This window comes from Mizuhopecten yessoensis, unplaced genomic scaffold (assembly GCF_002113885.1).
Source record: "Mizuhopecten yessoensis strain PY_sf001 unplaced genomic scaffold, ASM211388v2 scaffold9369, whole genome shotgun sequence".
NCBI classification, from domain to species: domain Eukaryota; kingdom Metazoa; phylum Mollusca; class Bivalvia; order Pectinida; family Pectinidae; genus Mizuhopecten; species Mizuhopecten yessoensis.
Genome location: NW_018408013.1, coordinates 398,708 through 426,025, shown reverse-complemented (window position 1 = coordinate 426,025; position 27,318 = coordinate 398,708). Strand labels below are relative to the sequence as shown.

General features: G+C 35.5%; 1 protein-coding gene across 1 annotated transcript in view; it reads left to right on the top strand.

The window, feature by feature from the left end:
• Nucleotides 1–10,307: 10,307 nt before the first annotated feature.
• Nucleotides 10,308–27,318, top strand: part of LOC110457886 (glutamate receptor ionotropic, NMDA 3A-like) — a 54,968-nt gene continuing 37,957 nt past the window's right edge. Inside the window, exon 1 of the mRNA XM_021509340.1 lies at nt 10,308–10,789. Within this exon, the coding sequence (XP_021365015.1) occupies nt 10,398–10,789 (392 nt within the window). The 5' untranslated portion in view covers nt 10,308–10,397. The remainder of the gene's footprint in view (nt 10,790–27,318) is intronic.

The following is a 27,318-nucleotide window of genomic DNA, read 5'->3' as shown; positions in this document are numbered from 1 at the left end:
TAATGCCAGTAAAATGATGGGATGAAGGACTACCAAGTTTGTTTAAATGAATGACCTTGACATATATTGAAGGTCACAGGGGTCAAATATGTTTAAAGCTTTAAATGATTTGTTCTGTATAACCAAAAGGTCCAGGGTAATTATATTGAGCCTGTAGCATGCTGGGATGATGGGCTACCAGGTTTCCCGTTCTTCTTAGATCTTATCTAGATGCACACGGTAGTTTTGGTTATTTTTGGACAAAAAAAACGCGTTCCCTTCCGGAACACCTTGGCCAATTATTCAAAAATCAATCATAATAAACATATCTTTTTAAAAAAAGAATTGAAAATTTGCACTTAAAATTCGACAGGCTTATCAAGCTTTTGAACACATTTGTTCATATTATCAATTTTGAATACAGATTACAATTTGGTTGACACTTTGATATTTTGTTGTAATTAGACACGATGTTGTATAAAAGTATATCTAGTCTAGCAATAAAACAAGATGTGTCTTAACCTGTACATTAAATAATGTTATAGCAGGTTTTGTAAGAATATATATAATGCATCAATACAGGTTGCTGTTAGAAGTGGGCTTTATTAGTAAGCAATACTGATCCACGCAGTGTTCGGATTGTACGACTCTAATTCACCCTACGGTTAAACAAGTTACCTTAAACAACGCTCTTGTTGAATAGGTTTGATAAATAACGTTTGATTAAACAATTTAATACAACGCTCTTAATATAGATATTAATTAGCTATATAACAGAGGGACGTAATATGACATTTGGATTATACATGTGAAATATGATTATACCCATGAATGCATCAAAATATGCTTCCAAAGTTAATTATTCAAATTTCATCTTCCTTTGTTCAAAGATGAATTGCTCTCTACCATTAGTATACAGAGATGTGTTGAAATGATTCTACCCAAAACAAGTTAACTTCTGTTTTACGACTTTGTTTAAACCTTTCAAGACAATAGATTAGCTCTACGTGTATCGCACAAGGCCTTAGATCACTTCATTTTAGAACATGTTAAAGGCAGTTGTCATTTTATTGATTTTCACACATTTTCACGTTTACAAGTTATTGGCTTTCTTAATCTAAGACAGTAAGTTGTGATTTTTAAATATGTGATCGAACTCCCACGAAGAAATACAACAGAACAGAAATGGAACGAAACTACGTGATAAAACTGGTGCACTCTCAGACAAGTCAAATAATTATGTAACACATGTCCCTATCTGCTATAGAAACATCCACGTGTTGCGATCGTTCGTTTATCTACCAAATAATTTCACAGATTGGTTTCGCTTTACATTTCACCGGCAGCGTTCGTGATGTTTACGATTATCGACTGAAATAGTGCACTTTGATAGCCAGTATCACAACTATTTTGTTTGTCAAGTAATACCAAATAAATTAATTATTGTTATGATAGAATATTAATCATCTATAGATAATAATTTTACTTCAGTTTTCCATCGGACTGCAAATCATATTTCTAACAGAAGATATAATATAACATATTTATTAATATGCGAAACTTGAGTCCTGGTAATAAATGACGCAATTTCCTTCCTCAAATAATTACCTTTATCATTCTGATTCACACGAAACCGTCCCTGAAAATGAAATTGAAATCAATTACAAAAGACGGATCGTGTTCATGTTGATTATACGAAATGATAACTTTAAGAAAAAAAATATAGATTTTTTTGCTTAGCTTCGTAAATAAAATTATTATAATCTCTACTTGATCAACACATTAATGCTTGTGCCTTGTGCTAAATACTACTCACAACACGAAAGTGAAACAGATTGATTAATGAAAACAGGCTACAATAATACTTTCCCAGGGTAAGAACATCACATGGAAAGGTATTACAACATCAGAAGTCAAGGATCCGGTGTCATTTTCATGCTGTGCTAATTTAATAATGCTTTGTCTGTTTTTATTAACTTTATAAATATGTATTGCTAGATTCTGAACAATAGTCCTGTACTGTACTGTATTTAAGCGTACTTCATCAAATGTTTTAAGCTTTAAATTTGGGTGAACTAAAACTTGTACTTCAATTCTCGATCTTGTCCAATTTTCCTTTAACCTTTGACGTCACAAGCAAACAAATGGTACTGGTAATTGTAACAACACGCCTGGATGTTATATCAAAATAAGATATAAGAACGCATTAGTTATTTGTTACTGCATTTTACCTCTCCACTTAAATTCGTTCCGCATGTTATTCTCTGATCGGATTTATTTGTGTGTACCCCTCAATTAAGATGTGACTTGCGGTAGGGGAGCATTACCCGATTGAGGACAGTGCCCGATAACAGTGATTTTTGAAATGTATTATATCACTCCTCCAATGGGATCTATTACATCATGTACCCCTCGTCTGGGATCTATTACAACATGAACCCCTCGTCTGGGATCTATTACAACATGTACCCCTCTTATGGGATCTATTACAACATGTTCCCCTCGTCTGGGATCTATTTCAACATGTACCCCTCGTCTAGGATCTATTACAACATGTACCCCTCGACTGGAATATATTACAATATGCCCCCCCTTCAATGGGATTTATTACAACATGTATCCCTTGACTGGGCTTTATTATATCAACTCTCGAATGGGATTTATTACCCATGTAATCCTCGGCTGGGCTTTATTATAACATATCATCCCTCCAATGGGATTTCTTACAACAAGTATCCCTCGACTGGGCTTTATTATAACATATCGATCCTCAAATGGGATTTATTACACATGTATTCCTCGACTGGGCTTTATTATAACATATCGATCCTCAAATGGGATTTATTACACATGTAATCCTCGGCTGGGCTTTATTATAACATATCGATCCTCAAATGGGATTTATTACAACAAGTATCTCTACTCTGGAATATATTACAACATGTATCTCTCGACTGGGATTTATAATATCACCTTTCGAATGGGATTTATTACACACGTATCTTTCAACGGGGCTTTATTATATGATATCGATCCTCAAATGGGATTTATTACACATGTATTCCTCGACTGGGCTTTATTATAACATATCAACCCTCCAATGGGATTTATTACAACATGTATCCCTTGACTGGGCTTTATTATATCCCCTCTCGAATGGGATTTATTTACTATATATCACCCCTCGACTGGGATTTATTACACATGTATCCCTTGGCTGGGCTTTATTACATCACCTCTCGAATGGGATTTATTTAATATATATCACCCCTCGACTGGGATTTATTATACATGTATCCCTTGACTGGGCTTTATTATATCACCTCTCGAATGGGATTTATTTAATACATATCACTTCTCGAATGGGATTTATTACACATGTAATCCTCGGCTGGGCTTTATTATAACATATCGATCCTTAAATGGGATTTAATACACATGCATTCCTCGACTGGGCTTTATTATAACATATCGATCCTTAAATGGGATTTAATACACATGTATTCCTCGACTGGGCTTTATTATAACATATCATCCCTCCAATGGGATTTATTGCAACATGTATTCCTTGACTTGAATTTATTATATCACCACTCGAATGGGATTTATTACACATGTATCCCTCGACTGGGATTTATTATATCACCTCTCGAATGGGATTTATTACAATATGTACCACCTGGGAATTATAACATTTGTCCTCGACTGGACACACTTTGACTGGGATGTATTACAGCATCTTGTATACGTTACAAAATTGGGATTTATTATACAATAATTCAGTCCTGAAGTTAAAATGAACGGATTTATACGCCGGTTCTGAGCCAGAAGCAAGGATGCTTTCCTTCATTTGTATCAAATAAAAAGAATGCTTCACATTAAACATTACAAGAAACATGCAAAGACCGCTACATATAGCTGTAAGATCTATAATATAAAATCGAGATTGACTGTTAATTAAAAAGACTTTAAAAACACAATCTCTGCTCAAGACGACATTATCGATTATCTGTTGTAAAGTAGATTTAAAAAAACAGTCATCCCGGTTTAAGCTATTGAAGTGGAACTTCCTCCTGTGTTATGGAAATGGCAGCCTATGTGTGTGCGTTGTTTGTCAGTATGATCAACTCCGAGTGTTATTCAGTAAGTGACAGCCATTGACAACATCCTCTTCAGCTGCGTTATCATACTTCTCACCCACAATCTACTCTCCTCCCTGAATGAAATAATTATTGATTTGCTTCTCTTACTGACAACAAACAGTAAACCAAACGTTTAAGGTTTCTCTTGTTACTGGAGAGGTTATGTAAGCTTAGCGGTGGTACAGGATCACATGAATCGTGCATGTGGTTACATACAATACTCTATAGTGGTATATATATTTACTGGTGGCTGTTATGAACTGGTACATGTGTACGTACATTGTGTGTATCCTGAAAGCGGTGACTAATTAGTGGTTCATATTTACCCTCAAAGCTGTTACAGTATGAGATGGTAAATGTGTATCACGAATCTGTTATTATATAATGGTATATATCTACTCTGAGGGCTGTTATTATATAATGGTACATATCTACCACGAAGGCTGTTATTATGTAGTTGTACATATCTACCATGAAAGCTGTTATTATGTAGTGGTATATACTTTATCTACCATGAAGGCTGTTATTGTGTAGTGGTATATAATTTATCTACCATGAAGGCTGTTATTATGTAGTGGTACATATCTACCCTGAAGGCTGTTATAATGTAGTGGTACATATCTACCATGAAAGATGTTATTATGTAGTGGTACATATCTACCATGAAAGATGTTATTATGTAGTGGTATATAATTTATCTACCATGAAGGTTGTTATTATGTAGTGGTACACATCTACCCTGAAGGCTGTTATTATGTAGTGGTACATATTAACTCTGAATGCTGTTATTATGTAGTGGTACCTATCTACCCTTAAGGCTGTTATAATGTAGTGATACATATCTACCATGAAGGCTGTTATTATGTAGTGGTACATATCTACCATGAAGGCTGTTATTATGTAGTGGTACATATCTACCATGAAAGATGTTATTATGTAGTGGTATATAATTTATCTACCATGAAGGTTGTTATTATGTAGTGGTACACATCTACCCTAAAGGCTGTTATTATGTAGTGGTACATATATACTCTGAAGGCTGTTATTTTATGGTGGTATATATCTACCCCTAGGGCTGTTATTATATAATGGTACATATCTACCATGAAGGCTGTTATTATGAAGTAGTACATATTTACCATAGAAGCTGTTATTATGTAGTGGTATATAATTTATCTACCATGAAGGCTGTTATTATGTAGTGGTACACATCTACCCTGAAGGCTGTTATTATGTAGTGGTACATATCAACTCTGAATGCTGTTATTTTATGGTGGTATACATCTACCCTGAAGGTTGTTATTATGTAGTGGTACATATCAACTCTGAATGCTGTTATAATGTAGTGGTACATATCTACCATGAAAGATGTTATTATGTAGTGGTATATAATTTATCTACCATGAAGGCTGTTATTATGTAGTGGTACATATCTACCATGAAGGCTGTTATTTTGTAATGGTACATATCTACCATGAAGGCTGTTATTATGTAATGGTACATATCAACTTTAAAGGCTGTTATTTTATGGTGGTATATTTATTACCCTGAGGGCTGTTATTATATAATGGTACATATCTACCCTGAAGGCTGTTATTTTATGGTGGTATATTTATTACCCTGAGGGCTGTTATTATATAAGAGTACATATCTACCCTGAAGGCTGTTATTTTATGGTGGTATATATATACCCTGAGGGCTGTCATTATGTAGTGGTACATATCAATTCTAAAGGCTGTTATTTTATGGTGGTAAATAGATACCCTGAGAGCTGTTATTATATAATGGTACATATATACTCTGAAGGCTGTTATTTTATGGTGGTAAATAGATACCCTGAGGGCTGTTATTATATAATGGTACATATATACTCTGAAGGCTGTTTTTTTATGGTGGTATATATATACCCTGAGGGCTGTTATTATATAATGGTACATATCTACCCTGAAGGCTGGTAGTATATAGAAGTAACTCTGTACCTTGAATAGCCAAAATGTAAAGGTAGAGGTGCATTAGTACTATGAAGGCTGTTCATGTTTGTAATTGTTTTTTCCAGTGTACATTTTTACCCTAAAGATAACACTTTGTTTGCATTTTTCACAATTGTGAAAGGGATATCATTTCGGCAGGGTAAAACGAAAAGAAAAAAGAACAGTTGTATTTTCCTATTCACTGGTGATTCAAAACCACATTCCGTAATTTTGCTTACCCTGATATGATCATTCGTTTTCCCATGTGTACATGACAATGTGGAAGTGCAATTTCGAAACCTCAGACTCTCCTTGTTCAATTATTTTACAGCAAAGATATGTCTGTTCCTGCTGTCAATGTATCATTAATACCCGCGTAACATATGAGAGCTATCATAAGTCCTTCACGTGTCCTTTCAACAGTTTCCAATCCCAACCCTGAGTCAGACCAATGAGAGGCTGAACTGTTCGGTACCGGTAATAGAGTTCGTCTTCCCACTGAAGAACATCTGGTCATGGAAAAGATATATTTCCTGATGATGAGACACACATCAAATTCTATATGCACCAAAGTAAAGATGCTGTATCAATAATAATGGAAACCTGTTGCACTTATCACGAAAATACTATACTAAACCGTTATCAAAAGGAAATATCAAGCAAAACAAAAACCGATCTTAATTCTTAAAATTATATTGCTCTGACCTTCGAATCGCAAAGAGGTTACCACAATCGAAGATCCCGAATATATTACATTAATGTACCAGAAGGGTTGGACGAAATACAGATGTTATAAAACTGATAATTTTCTTTGCAGACAACCATTACTTTCCCGTTTTAGAGAAAGGCGTAGCTGGGTGTGACAAAATGATGATGATCAACTCTAAAATTCGCTTGTCATGTTCCATGAATGTGTCTGTCGAGAGGGACCTCTGATTTACATACCCAGCTCGCCACACCTTGTGTTTGCTGGACGAACACTCCAGTAAATTGGCTCTCCCGTCTGGACGGAAGCCCCATTCATATGTGGTTATTTCATAGACTCTTCTGACGCAAACCCATATCTATTGGACTAATTGTAGGGTTGATTAATGGCTCTTTGATAGTCTACAGAAGACAGCAACGGAAAGTTTTCAATTCATTTACTTGATTTTTCTTCTATATGATAAATGGATTTTAGAACAAGAGCGATGAAGCACATGGGAATAGAATTTTCTGTCCGTACGATTGATACTGAGTGGACTTCCCGAACAATGCATTCCAGCGAAAATGTTAAATTGGATTGGTGATCTGCAGACAGAAAATCAGTCTTCTTACCAATGCGCTGAGAATATGCATTGAAGTAATTACCCGTCAAACAATTAAAACTTATATTGACATAAAAACACGATTAATGGTAGGAAAGGAAAGAAGCATCATAAGGATATTCTTAAATAAACAGTTGCATGCATGCCGAATACTGCATAACTTTGTAGAGACGTTGATTAAGACAGCTGAAATGCATCATGTATTTGAATTTATTAGATATAATATCTTTGACTTTTTTATGTATGTATGTACGCACTGATTACTCTAATTATAATACCTTAGTATGACATTTATACATATTTTGCTAGACCAATTGTAATTCATATTCAAAAGTAGATAATTGAATATCCAAACCAACGATGTATAAAAGTGAATTATGTTTGGGAAATTAGGTTCTTTTCGATTTTAATTGTTTTCCTCTTTTTTCTTTTGTGTTCGTATGCCTTTGCTATATCAATGTTCCATTAAACACTATATAGTAATGAATGCTAAACAGACAGCCGATGATGTTTATGTTATTATATTATTTTTATTATTGTAAATGTAATCATTCTTGTATTCCATTTTGTCATCTTTAATCATTACATGATGCCCCTTATCTCTATTGCCATGGCTCGCTGACATTTCGACATAAAAGGATATCTTTAAAATAAGCGATGCGTGTAGATGCATGATGTTCGTATTGTAACACATGCTAAAACTGTTAAAGGAATTATTGCTTTACCAGATTGAACTATTTCAAACCGAGCTGATAAAAAACATAATGTATTATAGATTTCTTCAAGAAAACAAAAGGAAACAGAAAAACTCCTAATTTCATCATTTTATCAATGCTCAATGTTAATCTTAGTCTTTGACAGTTGATGTTGAACTTAATTTGAAAATAAAAATAAAAATATGAATATAAAAAAATTGAGAAAATGTATCATAAAAGGACCAGCACATCTTCGACAGACCACAGTCGATAGACACTTGAGACTGTTCGCCCTTCCCTTCATTGCAGACGTGTTACAAGCGAACGTAATAATGGCCTAACATATATCCACAAACTGCACGTGCCAATAACAACTCAATAAGAGTTTTGGGGAAGAGGGAGGATATCGTCAAATATCAAGTATTTGATCAGAGTTTTATTTGTCTATTTATTTGAAACACGATAGGAAAACAGCAAAAACAATTCAACAGGTCCTTCTGCTGTTGGAGAAAATGCTTGGCTGTGTTTGTGAGCAAACATATCCCACAGGCGCTGGTTTCTTCAGCATCACCCCGTGAATTCGAATCACACATGCAATCGGTACATCTTATCTGATAGACAAGCGGTATATTCCTTATGAAAAATCTCTCTGTGATCCAACGTTCAAAGTGTCAGTGATGTGTAAAAAGAGACGCGTTATTGAAAGTCATTTGGTTAAGACTGTAGAACCACTAGAAGGGTCATGTGACCAACACCAGCCGTTTATGCAAAATTCATAATTATTTTCATCATTTTAATTTATTTACTTATATAATTTGTCCCTTTCTCCTCCTTCTCCTCATAGTCCACGTCCTCTTTTATATTTTCATTTTACGAACATATTGTAACAATATAATCCCACAAACTAAAAGAGAAAGAGTTCGAAATCCCTTTGTTGCACACTTATTCAAAAAACTGATTTAGAAGCGATGATTGTTTAAGTATTGAAATAAGTCAATATAATGATAACTCTCAGTTGTGAGTTCTTATCTCCATTCTTAACGTTACAGACAATTTTCAATTAATATGGCTAGGCTGGGTTTTTTTCAAATTGTAAATTGAGAGATTGAACAAGCTTTGGCAAGCTAGCCTGGTATGGTTAAATTATTCTGACTCCTTAACTAGAAACATGCCAGAGAGAGACGGCAAAATTAAGAAATACACATTTGAACGCGTGGTTAATATGATCAGAATCCCCCAGTGATTCCTGGGAGTGACAAACGACTATGATAGATGTGTTCTCTAGTAATGTCGAGGTCGGCACAAGTTCATGTATCGCTACTGAATGATTCCCCCCTCTGTTGCTAAATTTATTACAGCACTGTCGTGTATATACAGGATACATACTATGGAAATGCAAATGCATCACTATAGTTGTGAAATAGAACATGTTTTCATTTACACGTCTGTTAGTACAAGTATCAGGAGTGCGTTAATCCAGATAATATGTCAACATCCTGTTCAATAAATATCTCCTTTTATTTTGCAGCAGATCACATCAAATAGCGACAAGTTGTCTAGGGGGAATCGGTCGCAAACACAAAAACAAAAAACTGACATTGTGATTAGACATTCTATCTTTATATCCCTGAAAGCCTCTCATTCTAATGTTATCTGGTTCTTTTGAAACAAAGCCTCATTATCATTGTCATATCCTTAGCTATCAATAATTACACAACCACGCAAGACCGGTGGATCGAGTCAATTTCTATATTTATGCATCTGTTTAGAACACGAAGATTTGATAAAGTATGTTCTCCTTGCTAACGTCAATGTTTTGATAATTTTCATGTCATACTCATATATTGGTAGTTGTAGACATTTACGTAAAAAGTTCTGAATATCAATAAAATGAATATGTCTCAAATCCCGTCAACAACATTCGGTGTGTACCCCCGCTACACTGTATGCGAAATTCGGATGTCTATTTTACTCAAATTCTTACAAATGTTAATGTACGTCAAAGTCAAGTAAATAAATATAAAATGTTGTAGATGTTAGTTATTTTATTTTTGGAATGTATTTTGTGTATAACATAGCTTTGTTTTCCATTTTACACAGATACCAAGCTCAATGTATATTAAACTGGAGCCCTCCTGGAGGTACATGGCCAGAGGTCTCATCAAGTTCTTCCAAGCCAACTTCTGGTTTGAATTTCTGCTGTACTTAGAGGATGACTTTCTCTTCGATGGTTTCTACGACGAACTTCATAGTATTACAGACGATGATAAATGGAATATTAGTGAGGAAATATTTTCTAAGAAAATGACGGAAAAAGAGATGTATCGTAGTTTAAACACATCAGTAAACAACCAAGACCGGATTATTGTTATCCACTCGAGTGTTGCAATGGCCAAAAGGATATTCAAAGTGGTTGGATCTGTTAATCTGTTCAAGGATGTTCACATAGCTTGGTTTATAACGGAGCGAGCTTACACGCGAAATAAAACGGTGCTACGGTATTATCCGGAGGGTAGTCTTGCCTTGCTCATGAATGATGCGGTCAACACTGTTGACCTTCTACAAGACGTTATATCATTGGTATCCACAGTTTTCAGGGATTTGCCTAACGAAGACAAGCGATTGTTTTCCAACGTCAAGTACGACTGCGATAACTTGTCCAATATAAATGTGTGTCTCGGAGAGAAATTATACAAGTAAGTATTGTCATCATACGTCTATTTCCGGCGTAAAAACCGCCATACGCCGATATGGTAAGTACTGTGTTAAAACAAGTAAGCCCGTCACTATACGATTGTAAAAATACAATCACAATATCCCTATACAGATAGGAAAGTGTCTTCACTATACGTTTATATATGTTAGTGCCCGCCAAAAACGCATGTATACATTCGTATCGCCGAAATACGCCTATTTCAGTCCGATTCGTCCCTATATACTTTTTTTAGTGTCGTCACTGTGCGTCAATGTCAATAAGTACCATATATGTTTTAAGAAATATTGTCTCTTTACAACTTTGAAGATCATAGCTTGTTAAATCTCTTGCTTCATTTTCTATTCAGAAATGTCTACGTTTCTTAACATGAAATCACATGATGACACCTGTATAGGCATGCTAAGAACCACTATCAGCATTTTCATTTAACATTTTACTCGGGTTTTACTTACTTACTCATGTTTGCTAAATTTACTCCTGTTTTGCTAATACCTTACTAATGAACTCGTATACTGCGCAATTACGTAGTTTACAATTGCAGTAAGCAGTTTTGATTTATTAAATCCGTTTAGCTGCCCTTGTTACCATTATCATGCAATGCTTAAGCAACCCAATATTGGTTATCCGTCGTTTGCTTCATTGCAAGCACGATCAGGAAATAGAAAACGGTAACACCAGCGAGTGTTTTTCACGATAGGAATATTCAACACAAAAAGACAATAGAGAATCAAACACTCAAACATACATCAGCGACAGTTTTGCTTCAGCAGAATTATACCATCATAGCAATATATCCTATCTAGACAAAAACTATCAAAATCATAAAAAGCCATTTGTGTTTTAGATGCAATTTTGAAAATGACGAGGCAAGGGGTCTTCTCTCTCAGTGTTCCATGAACACTTTAACCAGTATGAGATCCTAAATGAGACGACAAAACATCATGTATAATCCATCTATAAACCATATATACCATAACGGCACGAATATCTGACTCATACAAACGACCACAATAAAGGACGTTATATTGGTGAAACTCATCGCGATCAGTGTTTTACATTGAAGCATTGCCTAGCGTTAGCTGATACACTTTATATTTTGTTCTGCGTTTTTTTTTTTTTTTATCTAATCCCATGTGTGAAAATAGTTTTAAGTTAAACATCACGCATATGCTGTATCATTTAATACTTTCCATATCGTTATGTTTTGGTATATCATTAAGTGTTTATACATATCCTACTTGTTCCCCAATACAACAAATTCACCACAAGAACACATAATTCGGTTTATTTTGTATCGGCATATGATGGTGATTTGATTCTATGTATAGTTCTGGAAACAACCACATATTTTTGCCTGATGTAGACTTCCTTCAGGCAGATATGTGTCTATATAACGCTTGCAATCTATACATGTAATGTTTCCACCAGCTGCAGTGTTTATTCGTGTTGCAATGACATAACAATACGTAACGTTCACCTAAAAAAAGCTATATAACCAGAAGGTATTACTGCCAGATGTGTTATGTGTTACAGGACACTGACCTGGTCTTACATACGTCCGCAATGTTTTATTCCGAGCGAAGATTCTTTTTTTAAATCCGACGTTGAATTTAAAGTACCATTAGCAACCTTTACCATAATGTAATTCCTACGCCGAGGCATCCCATAATACGCGTCAATCAAGGCCATATGTGTATGCAACTCCTTGGCCTTCTCACACTGTGTATCGAAAGCACTAAAGGTACATTTTCTGTAACCGTTTTCTTTTCTTCTGTGCTGACGTCCTGGAGACATTGCATAAACAAACTGATTATGCTGCCCTATTGTTACATTTGCTACTTTGTAAAAATAACATTACTATTAAGGATGAGGCGCTACTTTGTCGGAATAATGGGAGTAGTTTGGTGTTGCGCTACCTTGTTGGTGTTATAAAACTGGTTGAGTTGCGCTATTTTTTCGGAATAATGTGACTGGCTGGGAACTGGGATGTCGCGTCTTTGCGGGAATGATGTTATTGGTTGGGTCTCGCACTACTTTGTCAGAAAAAAAAGGTAATAGGTTTGAATGTGGCGCCTCTTTGTCAAAATAATAGAACTTGTTGGGTCTTGTGCTTCCTTATAATATGACTAGTTTTGATCTGGTGCTACTATGTCGGAATAAGTTATTTTATCAGGTCTCGCGTTACTTTGTTGGTCTAACGTGATTGGATGGGATTTCGTGCTACTTTGTTCTAGTTTTTGTCTGACGGTAAAAGTTCAGTAAGTATTTTCATTATCTGTTAACACAATTTGTTGCATTAGTAGTAAAGACATCAGCCTATACATGTCACCTTAATGTATCATACAATTTGAAAGAAGATATTAAAAAATATAGTAAAAGTGACAAATTCCTGATATATTCTAACATTTAATTATTTTGTAAATGTTCAATATTCCCAGTAAGTTGTGAGCGAGTTGAAGACACAAAAGAAAATTGAAAAGAAACGAATAGAAAGAAACATACTGAATTATAAATAACACGTTAATCAAATGTTTAAGCTACTGATTTCTCAGATCCGACGACCGAAGTTCAATTCCCCTGGTAAAAGATTGACACTAATATTGAAATTATTATATCGGGGCCGATTAAAAGCTTTTTTTACAGCTCGTTAGCAGAAGTCGGTCTAACAAAGGTCATCTGATTCCATTGGAAGTCACATTATTATTTAGCCACCTCGTGACATAGAGACACATGGGATAAATGTACGGTACATGTATCATTACCTTTAATTCGATAGCAAGCAAACGAGTATAGAGGCTAAAACGGGTGATGATGTTTGATACTCTGTTTGAAATAGGAATCTCCATTACGTCACAATAACGGTATTCATAACACAACCACGGATCTCTATTGCATTCAGGCAGAAGAACAATTAAGTAACAACGGCAGAATTCTAAGAAACCTCGAGTATGTATACCATTAGTTCAGCTAAACACAAAGTAGCCATGGGTCTTTATTTCATTACGTCATAACAACATCATCCTAGATTTTTACGACCTTTTTTCATTGCGTCAGTACATTCAACGCCTGCTGGTGTCAGGTGCTATTTTGGCATTAGATTTTCATGAACTAAGCCTTATAAATGGCAAGCCGAGATCAAAATCACTACTAAAAGATAGCAGCCTCGCCGAAATGCAATACATATTTAAAGACGGACACTCTTTGTAGCAGAAATGTAGGCACCAGTGTGCGATGTATAGGCCTTAAGGGATTTTCCGTTAATATTGTCACAGAGATAGCTAGCTTAGTTAAACTAAGACACGATATATGTGTCTCTGTCAATACAAGATCAGTAACGCATACACGACCTGGAAATGACATTGAATATTAAGTAGAATTTAAAAAAAATGTAAGTCAAACAACAAGGCGAAGTTATAGAGTGGATTTTAAGATCCTTAGTAAAAGAATCATCCGCATGTTTGTAGCAAAGACGTAAAAACGATGAACGATAATACAAACTCTATATAACCAACTGTCAGACTAGAAATTCATCGGAGGTGTACATTTGACTTGTCTTTCCTTGATTAACAGGATAGAATAAACAGCTAACTACATTATACACAGCACAATATAAGAAATGTGCAGATTCATATTATGTTTTTAAATAGTACTGAGAAATGACCTGATAAAACCTCTAATGTTAATTTGATAAATAGTTGTATTATCTTTGTCTTGACACAATTGCAGCTTGAAGATACTAGAGCTCATTTCATTAGTCTCAGATTGCGTTTGGTTTTGTTATCTTTCGTATTGTTTAGTAATGTTCTGTACTAAAACAAGTATTGTCTGCTGTTGAGACCATAATGGTATAGTGTTGTTACGAGATGCAAAACTTATAGAACTCCAACATAGGACAGCGCTGGGTTTAGTCAACAGCACGACTACTTCCGGTAACCATTATGACCAATCAAAAGCGGCAAAGCTAATTCAAAGCTAAGTGGTTTCTGTAATCTATACCGTATTGGATTAAATGAGTGGGATTTGTATCTACTTTGTTATTGTCATATTCTTCCACTTGAAATAGCATGAAGTAATCAAAGTGAAACGCTAAGCTGAAGCTGATATTACAGATACAGGCATAACGCAATCGCTGCCCTTTGCCATTTATCGACGTAAACGATGCATTCTCATGAAGGAGACAACGAGGAAAAAAGTGTATTACAATATTTATTGCATTTCTTTTTGCCCAATGTCAAAAATGATTTCTTCAACCCTGTTATATAATATACAAAATCCACTATGAAATGTCTTTTAACCGTTAGCTAGTCTCACGAGCATACATTGTACATACTCCTATAGGGCTGATAAGGTTGTTTTCTTTAATGTCCGGCAGTTGAAGGCGAAGATAATTAAAACCAATTTCTAAAAAGAATCTAATCCGATATTACGTTACAAAACCACAAAATGGACAATATTGTAATCACGGACTTTCATGGGAAAATATAAATATCTCAAAAGGTTGTTTTTAATCTGAAATTACGATCAGTGGTGATACCAGCTCTCTTGTTTTACTTTTATAACTTCTGTAATTACAGTATTCGAGTGAACGATTACTTGAACACTGTATCTTGTGACGTTAGCTGCATTGTCAATTATAAGTGATGGCAATGCTGGATGAACTTATACTGTGTTCTACATTTGTCACAGGTAGACTTTGTTTATACAGCTGACTCTGTAAGAAATCCCTAGACCTCCTGCATCTAAGATCCTCCCCTTCTGTTCGCGGGCGCGACAGTACTTGGGTATCGATTCCGCCAACAATAATTGCCAGCACATACCCATTTGAGTGGCCTTAATCTAATAAGTTCTTCTTGCGGATAAAATGGATACCCTCTCCATCGCAACACACCAACCGGAAAAAGACAATTTAAATTTGAAAACAATAATCTTTTCTGTCAGAATTGTTGTATTCTGAGGAACATCAAATACCTTCCTGATGTCTCTGGCGGAGAAAGAGAGACTGTAACTTCCCATAAATAACAACGTTTCTTGTCCAAATTAGGAACTAGCAAGGGAAATACTGCCTTTCTGAGACGAATCTGTGACGTAGAACTTAATACGGTTACGGACGACAAAGTAGTCATGTGACAACGGCTGGGAGTAATCTGCACAAATAATTCGCACAAATAAATAATAAGAACCGAACTAAATGTCATACCTACCTTGTGTTAAACCGAAGGCCATTGTGACCTGGTCTGCTCTCATTAATGTCGCAGAAGATTTAATCTTACGACGGTGGCCAAGATACCTCTGTGTGTCACCGTACATAGGTCAGTCTGTGCGATTCCTTACCTAATTGCTTGAATTTGCAGTGTAAACGAACGGTTTCGATAATAACAATAAAGTCAAAATAAGTAAAGTTCATATTAGATGTATAAATTAATAACCTTAATTTGTTCTTACCCACAGCACAGTCAAAGCAAGTCACGTCTCTGATACATTTAACCGCCTATACATTGCACTTATGTAGAGGTGTGCGTTCCTTCGTGTCTTAAATTCAATTAAGTATTATGTGCCAGGATTATAATGATGAAAAAGCATGCAATGTTTCATTGTACAGAATTCAACCTTACTTTTTTACTTCTATCCGTTAATACAGGGTCAGATATCATTTTTTTCCGAACAAGCAAATATCAACTAAAAGCGATGCTACAATTTGTTTTCTCTAAACTTTGATTTCATCAGACCTAGGGATGAGGCAAATATTTAGGTCTGTTCGATATAACAGGGTCACATTGATCTTGAAGAGTTCTGAATAGACGAAATCACTTTATGATGCAAACAATGTATTCCGTGACATTTTGCATTGACTTACTATTTTTTGAATATGTGGTCACTTAATTCGTATTTTAATTGTTTACTTTAGATGAAACTTTAAGATCATTAATGCTCATTACTAAAGTTCATACATATAAGAACCATCAAATGTTTAGAAGATCAAGTTTTTCCTTGGTTCTGAGCAATGAAGTAATTATTGAATTTGTTTTGTAAAATCAAACTTTTCGATACCTTCTAACGGTCTATGGACTGAAAAGACATCCGTAGGAAAAAGTTGCAAAATGTATGGCGTCATATGTAAAGAGTTATTGCAAAGGCTTATCGGTACACCGCAATGAGTCCAGATTGAAAATAAATGTCTGATCAATGTGAATTCACCCCAGACATACTAAACTGCTGCTGTCAGCGTGTAATTAGGAGACACTAACTGTAGAAGCCCCATTTTTATATACAACAACTAGCTCTATTCTACATAATTTATTCAAGGACACATTTGATTGGAGAGCGTTATGTATCATTGCGTTACATTAGCGTTGTTGGGCAGTTCCAGGCATTGTCTATGTCGTATCCTGCTTGCTTAAGTAAGTATGTTGATGGACCTTATGTAATGATATTAAATATAATCAAACGCGCGAGCTTTGTTTCCAACTTTTCGAATGCACGAGTAACATTCTGTAACAGTGTAACTATTAAACTTTGAATGAAAAAATTAACTATTTTCTTGCTACGTTCGTGTATGGCATCATGAAATTAAACTGGGAAAAAGTTCCCCCTATATTTGAAAAATATGATAGATTTTCTTGAAGAAGCTTCAGGACTCAAGGATTATGTCTTGTATTGTTGCTGTCATTTTCCCCCAACGGTAACATTTGTCTTATGATGCAAAATATGGCTTTACCCTGTATCGAATTCTGATCTACACCACGCTGCTGACGTCCTCTTGTCAAGACGGGTGTCCCCAGGTGATACAGGATATATGTACTAGCGTAGAATGTTTTTTTAAACGAGTCCCGTTGTGATATGCAATAATATCAAATAGACGGGGCTTCTACGCCTCTGATATATTGCTAAAATTGCTTTTCTTTTTGCACCCAACTTTTTAAATTTTAAAACAACAAGAAATATAAAGAAATTCTAACGGAATACACATACATAGATTATGTCGTTGCATGATATCCGGAATAATGTCAAAGGCAAATGTCTGCTATTAGTTGCATTCCGGATTTTGAAGGTTTGGACGCGGTCGAGTGCATGTCTCTAACTGTATTGACCTTTTTTTTATCCCGGAAGAAATAAAATAAATAATGTTATCCAGACACGTGAAAACAGTCTCTCTTTTTAACACAATTCAGCTCTTCGCTGAGATGTTACTGAGATTGCTTTCTGCATTACTCAGTTCTGACAAATTGAGGGCAACATATACTCGGATGAGCAGGTCCAATATTGTCGTTTGACTGTATCATGAGCAGAAAGATGACATACAGCTTATTTGGTGTAGCAGAGTCTTATGACATATTTGAAACTTGTAATAGCTTATTTTGCCTGCATTGGCTAATATAGAGGTCCTGTACTCCGGGGAAATCGACTGTTTGGTTAGGAAGACGAAGAGGCCAGACGGATTAAATACATCACATACAATACTGAGTGTGGCTCGGCTCAACAGTTTCATTGGCTTTAGCAAACAACCCTTTACGGAAGATGTGCTGGCATTCAAGGAAATACACTGCTGTTAATAGGAAATGTGAGCATGCCCTTCGAAATGAAGTTAATCATCGTTATAAGGAAAACCATGCAATTTTAAACAAAATCAACTATATGTATTGAAGGCAAACCCTGCTATATGAAAGAATAGCCATGTTATATGTAAACGAAGCCATGCTATATGTAATGGAAGCCATGCTATATGTAATGGAAGCCATATTATATGTAATGAAAGCCTTGCTATATGTAATGGAAGCCATATTATATGTAATGAAAGCCATGCTATATGTAATGAAAGCCATGCTATATGTAATGGAAGCATTGCTATATGTAATGGAAGCCACGCTATATGTAATGGAAGCCACGCTATATGTAATGGAAGCCATGATATATGTAATGGAAGCCATGCTATATGTAATGGAAGCTTTGCTATATGTAATGGAAGGCATGCTATATGTAATGGAAGCCATGCTATATGTAATGGAAGCCATGCTATATGAAAGAATAGCCATGCTATATGTAATGGAAGCCATGTTATATTCTATGGAACTCGTGCTATATTGTATTGAAATCATGCTTTATGTCACCTGTGTCAAGTTATAAATCATTGAAGCCATGTTAGATTAACCGGTTAACCAAGTAATACGTACCTTAAACCTTGCTTTATTTTAAGGAAGACCATGCTATGATTACAACAGAAACTATGATAGTCCTTACAGCGCCAAGGTTGAACTTACAGAACCCATACATTTGTTAAGGAACGATTGCATTCATCAGCAAAATAATAAAAATCTTGAAAGGAAGATATGAAAGCACTTCGGTAATTTAAATTTTTAATAGCATAGCATTTTAAAAAAATAAGATCATATTTAATGTGAAAACATCGTAAACGGGAGCCTTTGTAACAATTGTTTTTCATCATTGCATTCAGGTCGCTCCAAAGCAAACTGCTTCAAGACAATAAGATTATCAACCACACAAACAGGAATCATTCCTTGACTGTAAAATTATCAATCAGACCTACAGAACACCCATATTAAACTTTCGGATTAAAAGATGACTCCCAGAAATATTTCTTAACTACACTGTATCAGATTATCAACAATGCACTAGGATAACCCCAAGACTATCAGATTAGCGGCCACCTCCACAGGAAGCAAACATGGAATGTCAGTTTATCGGCCACCTCCACAGGAAACAAACATTGACTTATCAGATTATCGGCCACCTCCACAGGAAACAAACATTGACTTATCAGATTACCGGCCACCTACCAAGAAACAAACATTGACTTATCAGAGTATCGGGCACCTCCGCAGCAAACAATAATTGCCTATCAGATTATCCGCCACCTCCACATCAAACAATAATTGCCTATTAGATTATCGGCCACCTCCAGAGGAAACAAATATTGACTTAACAGATTATCGGCCACATCCACAGGAAACAAACATTGACTTATCAGATTATCGGCCACCTCCACAGGAAACAAACATTGACTTATCAGATTACCGACCACCTACCAAGAAACAAACATTGACTTAACAGATTACCGGCCACCTCCACAGTATACAATAATTGCCTATCAGGTCTCGGCCACCTCCAACAGAAACAAACATTGGCATCAGTTTATCGGCCACCTCCACAGGAAACAAACATGGACTTATCTGATTATCGGCCACCTCCAAAGGAAACATTTCATTGACTATCAGATTATCGGCCGCCTCCGAAGGAAACAATCATGGACTGTCAGATTATCGGCCACCACCACAGGAAGTATTCCTATATATCAGTTGATCGGCTGCTTTAGCAGGAAGTATTTTTAGACTTACAGATTAGCGGCTACCTTCACGGAATGGAAACTAAGACTATCAGATTATCGGCCAACTACACAGAAAATACTCTTAGACTAACGGGTGAAAACTTCACAGGAAGAACTCTTAATCTATCAGAGTATTGGCCACCTGCACAGGAATTACTTTCAGATTCACAGATTATTGACCAAATCAACAGGAAATACTCCTAGACTAATAAAATATTGACCCTCTCAATTAAAAATACTCAAAGACTACTCGATACGTGGCCTCCACTACAAGAAAACACCATTTGTTCCCTTAGCGGCGTCGTAATAAAAGCTCCACAGAGCTTATGTTTGTTGTTGACAATTGTACACGACGTTAAATAAAAATTATTATTATTAAGAAAACTGTCAGATTATACAAGGACCAGACTGATTTACACCAATTTTGAAACTAAGCAAGGTGTTGTCAGTGACACCCATTCTTCACAAGGCACTAAACAAGCCTATGTGTCGGAAGGGATTTGTTTGTTAGGGTTTTACGTCCTATTAACAGCTATGGTCGTTTAAGGACAAGCCAGGTTTTGGTACATGTAGTGAAGGGGAAATTCCACTGACCCACGGTCAGTACCTGGTGACTGCCCCACGTAGGTCTCGAACCCACGACCCAGTGGTGGAGGGCTAGTGGAAGCAGAATATCAGACGCCTAACCAATTGGCCACCGCGGCCTCTCCGTCTGAAGGGAAAAGGTTTTTTTCTGTCTGAAGGGAAAAAGCATTTTTTTTGTCTGAAAGAAAAAGGCTGTCATAGCAATGCATGCGTTATGTAAAATGATGATCCGTTTTATATATCACAGACTTTTAGCAGCGATAATAAGCATGCATATCCCGTGTAGGTATTGTAGATATGACGTCAGAAATGGACGCTTATGATGTGATGCAAATCGTATAAAGCTGTTATCCGCTCGCGTGAGTTCCAACCACATCAAGACCAAAGAATGCAGTCGTTGACGCACGAAAGTAAATTACTGTCCTAGAAATGGATCGTCATTGTAGGATACATATCTAATATGTGTCCAGACATATAAGCGGAGCTTGGGTTGTTTCAGGAAAACAACTATTACGCATTGCGTTGAGAAATATCTAATATCTAATTTCCCATGTGGTCTGTAATGGGTTTTCTATGGGTACTGGAATCTCACATCCTCTTATAATGTGTTTTCTATGGGAAGTGAAATCTCACGTCATTGTTGAGATGGGTTTTCAATGACAAGTTGCGGATCACGTCTGTCGTTAATGGGTTTTCTATGGGAAGTGAAATCTCACGTCATTGTTGAAATGGGTTTTCAATGACAAGTTGCGGATCACGTCTGTCGGTAATGGGTTTTCTATGGACAGTGAAATATCACACCCTCTGTTGTCTTTTCTAAAGTTGATTTCTGCAAAGAGCATGCACGCGTATTCCCCTAAAGGGATCTTAGTTCCCGCATACGTCATACAGAAAACAGATTTTATTACTTGAATTCTATTTATTGTTTTTATCATCTATTGTGCATTTAAAAAATCACAATTGCTATATTGCGAGATTTCCTTTAAAAGATTAAACGTTCAATACATATGTAGGAGCAATCCGAGGATATTCCCGCGAGATCCCGCGAGATGTTATAACATAGGACGGTCGTCAATACAGGAAGTAATGTTAGCGGACAAAATTATTGTAAGGTTGAATGTCTATGTTTTATTATCATTTTATTATACAATATTGATTACTATCAGTTTAACGTTTTCATATATCAATAAAAGTAAATTAATTTAAATCAGTTTTTGGGCGTACAGTTACTATGTGATGATCATTGGGTAGATACTAATGGTCTTAGGATGATCTAGTTCCGTTTCCAATGTTTAGACAGATATTTTGTCATCTTTCTGTTGGCTTCAGCCCGACCCCCACTCCCCAGTTCTTAGTCTTATTGTATACTGTTATTACTCTGTCGTCCTTGCCTGTTGAAGCTGTGATCAGCTTCTGTTCCTTTTGTTTCCCCAGGTAGAGAAAAACTCTTTCTTTCTTTGTTATTCAGAGATGCCATCACATAAATAACAATAAAAGGTTATACTGGTACTATTATCTCATAAGTATATCTCATTATGTACTTGTAGACCCCATCACTCACAAATAACTGTGTTCTTTGACTGCCATTGCGATCTACGATTAAAACAAAAACATAGGGGAATCATTCAATACATTTTAAATTACGTGCATATGTTTGAATCGTGCAAGCATAAACAAGATTATAAAACTATGAACGTAAGGTTAGATGTGACATAAAATAAAACTATTTCTTAGAAGTATAAATAGGAACTTTATGCATGAAGATTATCAAACATATTTGGTGCCATGTTTATTTCTTCATGAACTCTATTTAGGTATGGGTATTGCTTTTAACCTCTTTAATTGTTATCAACTTGTTACAAATACATGATATAATAGGATATAGAGCTTTAGAGTATGGAATCAAAGGGTTTCGATATCGCAGTTTCATCAGTTACATCTGAAAGCATTGACATTCTGAATAAGTTTAAACGGATTTCTCTGAGAACTGAAGTAGTTCACAAACATCGCGATAACAGACAATGAAACCCTTTGTAATGTTGATGAACAGGGTAAGGTGCATATACTCAGAGATGTAAAAATCACACTTGATTTATAATACCTCATTTATTACATGTTAAAATACACTGACAAGATTTTTTCTGATGAAATATCGTATTCTGCATATATTAACAACAAGGCTTCATGTTGCTCATCATGTTATCATAATAAAAAATACCACGGAAAAAGGCATTTTGTCATCGTAGTAAAATATGGCCTTGTTTGGGAAGTGATTTGTATCTTACGTCGACACTTAAAGCAGTTAGAAATGGTCGATTTGTAAACTCATCAAGTAGAATCACAATAATTTTGATTGATTTCGAAATTATAATATGATACATTGAAACGTGCCAGGGGACCGATCAATTTTTCAAACATGAACGTTTTTATCAAAGTTTGTAACAGATACAAACTAGCACAAACTCATCAGTCATTGTCTCCATTCATCAAACGAGGCACTAACAAACTGCACTGCTCCATATACGTCGTGTTTTTCTTAGATCTCTTAAGGTTGTAACTTTATGCTGTGAATTGAACGTTGGAAAAAAGTCCGTTCGATAGAAACGTAAAGAGAGAGAAAAAAAAACACTCGTATGCTAATCTATCTTTTAAGTCATCGTAATTGGAATATAGTTTTGAAAAAAAGAAGAGGGTAATAACTAATCGCACATGATAAAAAATATATTCTGATAAATTGTTTTGAAATAAAACTTTTAAAACACACTATTTGATTACTGGTCTAGTTAAAGTGATCAGGATATTTCCTCGCCGGACTAAGTGAAGACAAGAGCGGCATTCCGGCTCCAGTTATGTTAACGTGGACCAAGAGTAAAGCTATCGATGGAGATTACCGAGTTCATCTGAACCATCACATTCATTTGATCAGCAGACCGCTGAAAGGTTTAGGCTCTGCATGGCATGACAGGAGGATTTTATACAGCTTGTGTAATATTCTTGTAAAATTGCTTTTTTAAAGATAGTTTTCGTCTTTACTTCATTTCTTCTTGTTTGAAACCAGGGTATCATAATTTAATCAGAGATCCCCAGTGAGTTCGGGTTAAATTCTATTAATGATTGAATCCGTTCTTACCGCACGACTTTAAAATACATAATTCTTATCTTTTGAGATAACTACTTTTTTTCTTCCTCATTTCCTTCTTCTTCTGACGACTCACTCAGGCTTGACATAAGTCAACATATACTTAATTACTACAAACATCAAGTTTGGCATATGTTATATTTGCCTCCTGCTGTTTCCTCCATTCATCAAAAATTATAAATATAACTCCAAACGACGAAAAGCCGTAAATGGTTTGCATATTATATAATGTTGTCTCTCTTTCAAACATGTTGCTTCTTTCAAAAATATATGTATATACGTAACGTGTGTTTCGCTGTTACTGTTTAAGTTGTTGTAAATGAATATAAACTTTATTTGATTCGCAACAATAATAAAAACAAGTTATATTAATCAAACTTGTTGGTCCGGATGTTAGCGCGCGGGGGCGTCTTATTGTGGGAGGTAACTAACATTAATATGCATGTATTAAGGTGGAAAATATAAGGAGGGCGAGAAAGTGTTTCCAATATTTTCGAATCCGGAGTTATATATTTCACCATAACATACAACATTTTGTTGATGCAATCTTAATTTTCATGTAAAATAAAATGAAAATGTGGTTTTCGAGTCTACCTCAGTATCCCATTGTAACGCAAGGCATAGTGACCTAGCTAATCCAATTATATAACTAAGATGATTTGGGTGCGAAGACGTTTGATGCTTTTGTCTTCAAATCACAATAAGCTGCGCGTGTTTGTCATTTCTGACGCTGTGAACAGTTGACTTATATTGTGTGTTTAACATGTATATATTTTGGATGATTACATTTGCCTTAGTATTTGTTGATTTACCTTTACTATTCAAAACATTAAAATATCCAAAGAAGAAGCATTACGCCTGCTGTGCAACCCTTCTCCCTGACCGATTTGAGTGAATTTTTGGTATGACAGGTGAAAGTCAACAACTTGACACAACATGTCTTGATGCAAGCATGAGTTTGCAAATTCTTGATAGACTCACAAACATTATTTCAATTCAACCTCAATCTATGTCCTGCGAAACATTCTAATCGTCAGCTTAACAGGGTTTCAGGAGAGCTAGATGTTAAATAGGAACTGTTTTGCTTGTTCGATGATAGGCCTTCAAATATATACAACAATAATTGCGCGTGTCTTATCTCGACAACCTGTCTACCTCTACACGGGCATGGTTTGTTGGCAAAAGTCATGGAAACTTGAGTATATGCAATCAATAAAAAGTGTCATTACATCAGGGATGCTTCAGAATTCTCTTTTGTTTATATGTGGCGGCATATAATGTTTATAGAATTTTCACATTACTTTTTGTTCCTAATCCTACTAATACCAGTACATCTGTAGCATGACTGTTCTGGATCGGATTACGCTTAGGTAATGCTCATGTCGACCTTGTGACAAGATATATCTGTGAATGAGGAGACACTACGCTCGTTATCACGCTCATATCTTATCATTTTACCACATATCTAATTAATATCTAAAGACTCGTATAACGTATAACATATATATTACACTGTACGTGATATACAAGATATATTATAAAATCTTATCAAAAACAGGATGGACATAGCTTTATGATAAATGTTAAATGGACCTTCCTTATATTCCTACAGAATACGATCTATTCAGATCTTCATCCAGTCGTATTTTCAATTAGTTACACACAGCATCGCATTTCTCCGTATTAACTGTACATATCAGATAGCATGCGTGGCCGTTAACACGACGTTTCTGACCGGTGACTACCACGTATGGTCAATCAGTATTGACATGCTTTCCCCGCTGGTAAAACTAATTTACCAATTCGTCGGCATTTGCCGCCACAAAATGACCTCGATGTGGAAGTATTAATGGTCATTGTTGATGTCTATTTCCATAAAAGAGAATATCCGAGCTTAACCAAACCCATTATTTATGGTTGTCAGTCGGTAAATAGTTTCAGAATCATTCCACTGCGCGTCAAATCCATGATTATTGAAGGAGTAACAAGGTCTCAATAAATTCTTCTAATGTCGGATGTAAAACAAGCGTGAACTGTAAACAAGATGTATCTACAACAGGGGTTGAATACAACTTTATATAAATGTGCGCCTGTTGACAAATGATTTGTGCCTTTGCATCGTTCATACACAAGTCAACGTTTTATCTTGGTGAGATCTCGTTCTTTTTAAGGAATGACCAAGATTTTGTTTTGGTATATACGGTATATACCGAAAATAAAAATGTGTACTTTGCAAAAATCCGCGAAGCGGTTTATGCAAAAAAGTACACAATTTATTTTCGGTATATACCGTATATACCAAAACAAAATCTTTGGCATTCTTTATATTTTAATTTAAAAAAAGTAGATAAACACGTTGTAAATACACAGTTAAAGATTTATTTAATTTTTATGTAAACTAAACAATTGCGCTAAAAAAAACTGCGTTGTAATTTTGCATTCTGAAGTGTAAAAAGTAGTTCCGTCATCAATTGTTTTTCTTTTTAGGTATATACGATATATACCAAAAGAAATATGATGGGGAAGTTAGGCAAAATTTAATTATTAATAGCATAGCTACAATATCATGGCAATATCAGAGCCATGCATGATAGTAGCTTCTGATGTACACGTATTAACCTTTATATGGAAGACTCGACTTCACGGTGAATCCAGCCATGTTCCTTTTTTTATTTTTTTACCCTCAATAACGTCACAATGAAATATTGTATATACAGTATCAGCAAGTACATGTATTAATTAAAATCAAAGCTGTTCCAATTTCAATAAACTTCAAAGACATTAACTTGTTTTCGGTAATCACCTTATTGACGTGTTGAAATATATGAAGATTAGTTGTGTATAAGAACTTCCTAAATGAATTGCCGAATTTATATATAAACAAATAAAACAGCGACTAAAAGCAATGACAAACCATTGGCTTCTATGCTTTTAAATGTAAATAAAGACTTAGGAGTTATTTGTGTGTACTTTTCTGTCGTGTCTGGGCAGTGACGAATATTATACGTGTGGGCTGTGGGTGATCTTTGTAATGAGTTTGATTGTAAAGGGTCATTGTCACGAGATCACCCTCACAAAATCGTGTTGATGTAGGCAGGAAAAGACAAGCATGGCGATAGCTGACAGCGTAGGAAATGACTATATCATGAAGAAGTGCAAACGTTGCTCGCGAAATCATAACTGAAAAAGACATTGTACATTAGTATGTCCGAATACCTAAGTTGATTAACTGATGAAAAACCTTTGATTTGTTACGCCGCGTAGTTTGTTTAATAGTAGTTGTTATAAACTTAAAACAGTCGAACATTGAAGCTATTTTTTTGTTAGAAGACGGGTTGAATCAGAAGTTCGTGATTTTAGGCAGCGGGAGAGCTTGTCTGCGTTTTCACAGTTTCAGTGTTGAGACGTTGCGTGTGAACTGATTTGGCTACAAGGAAGCAAAACT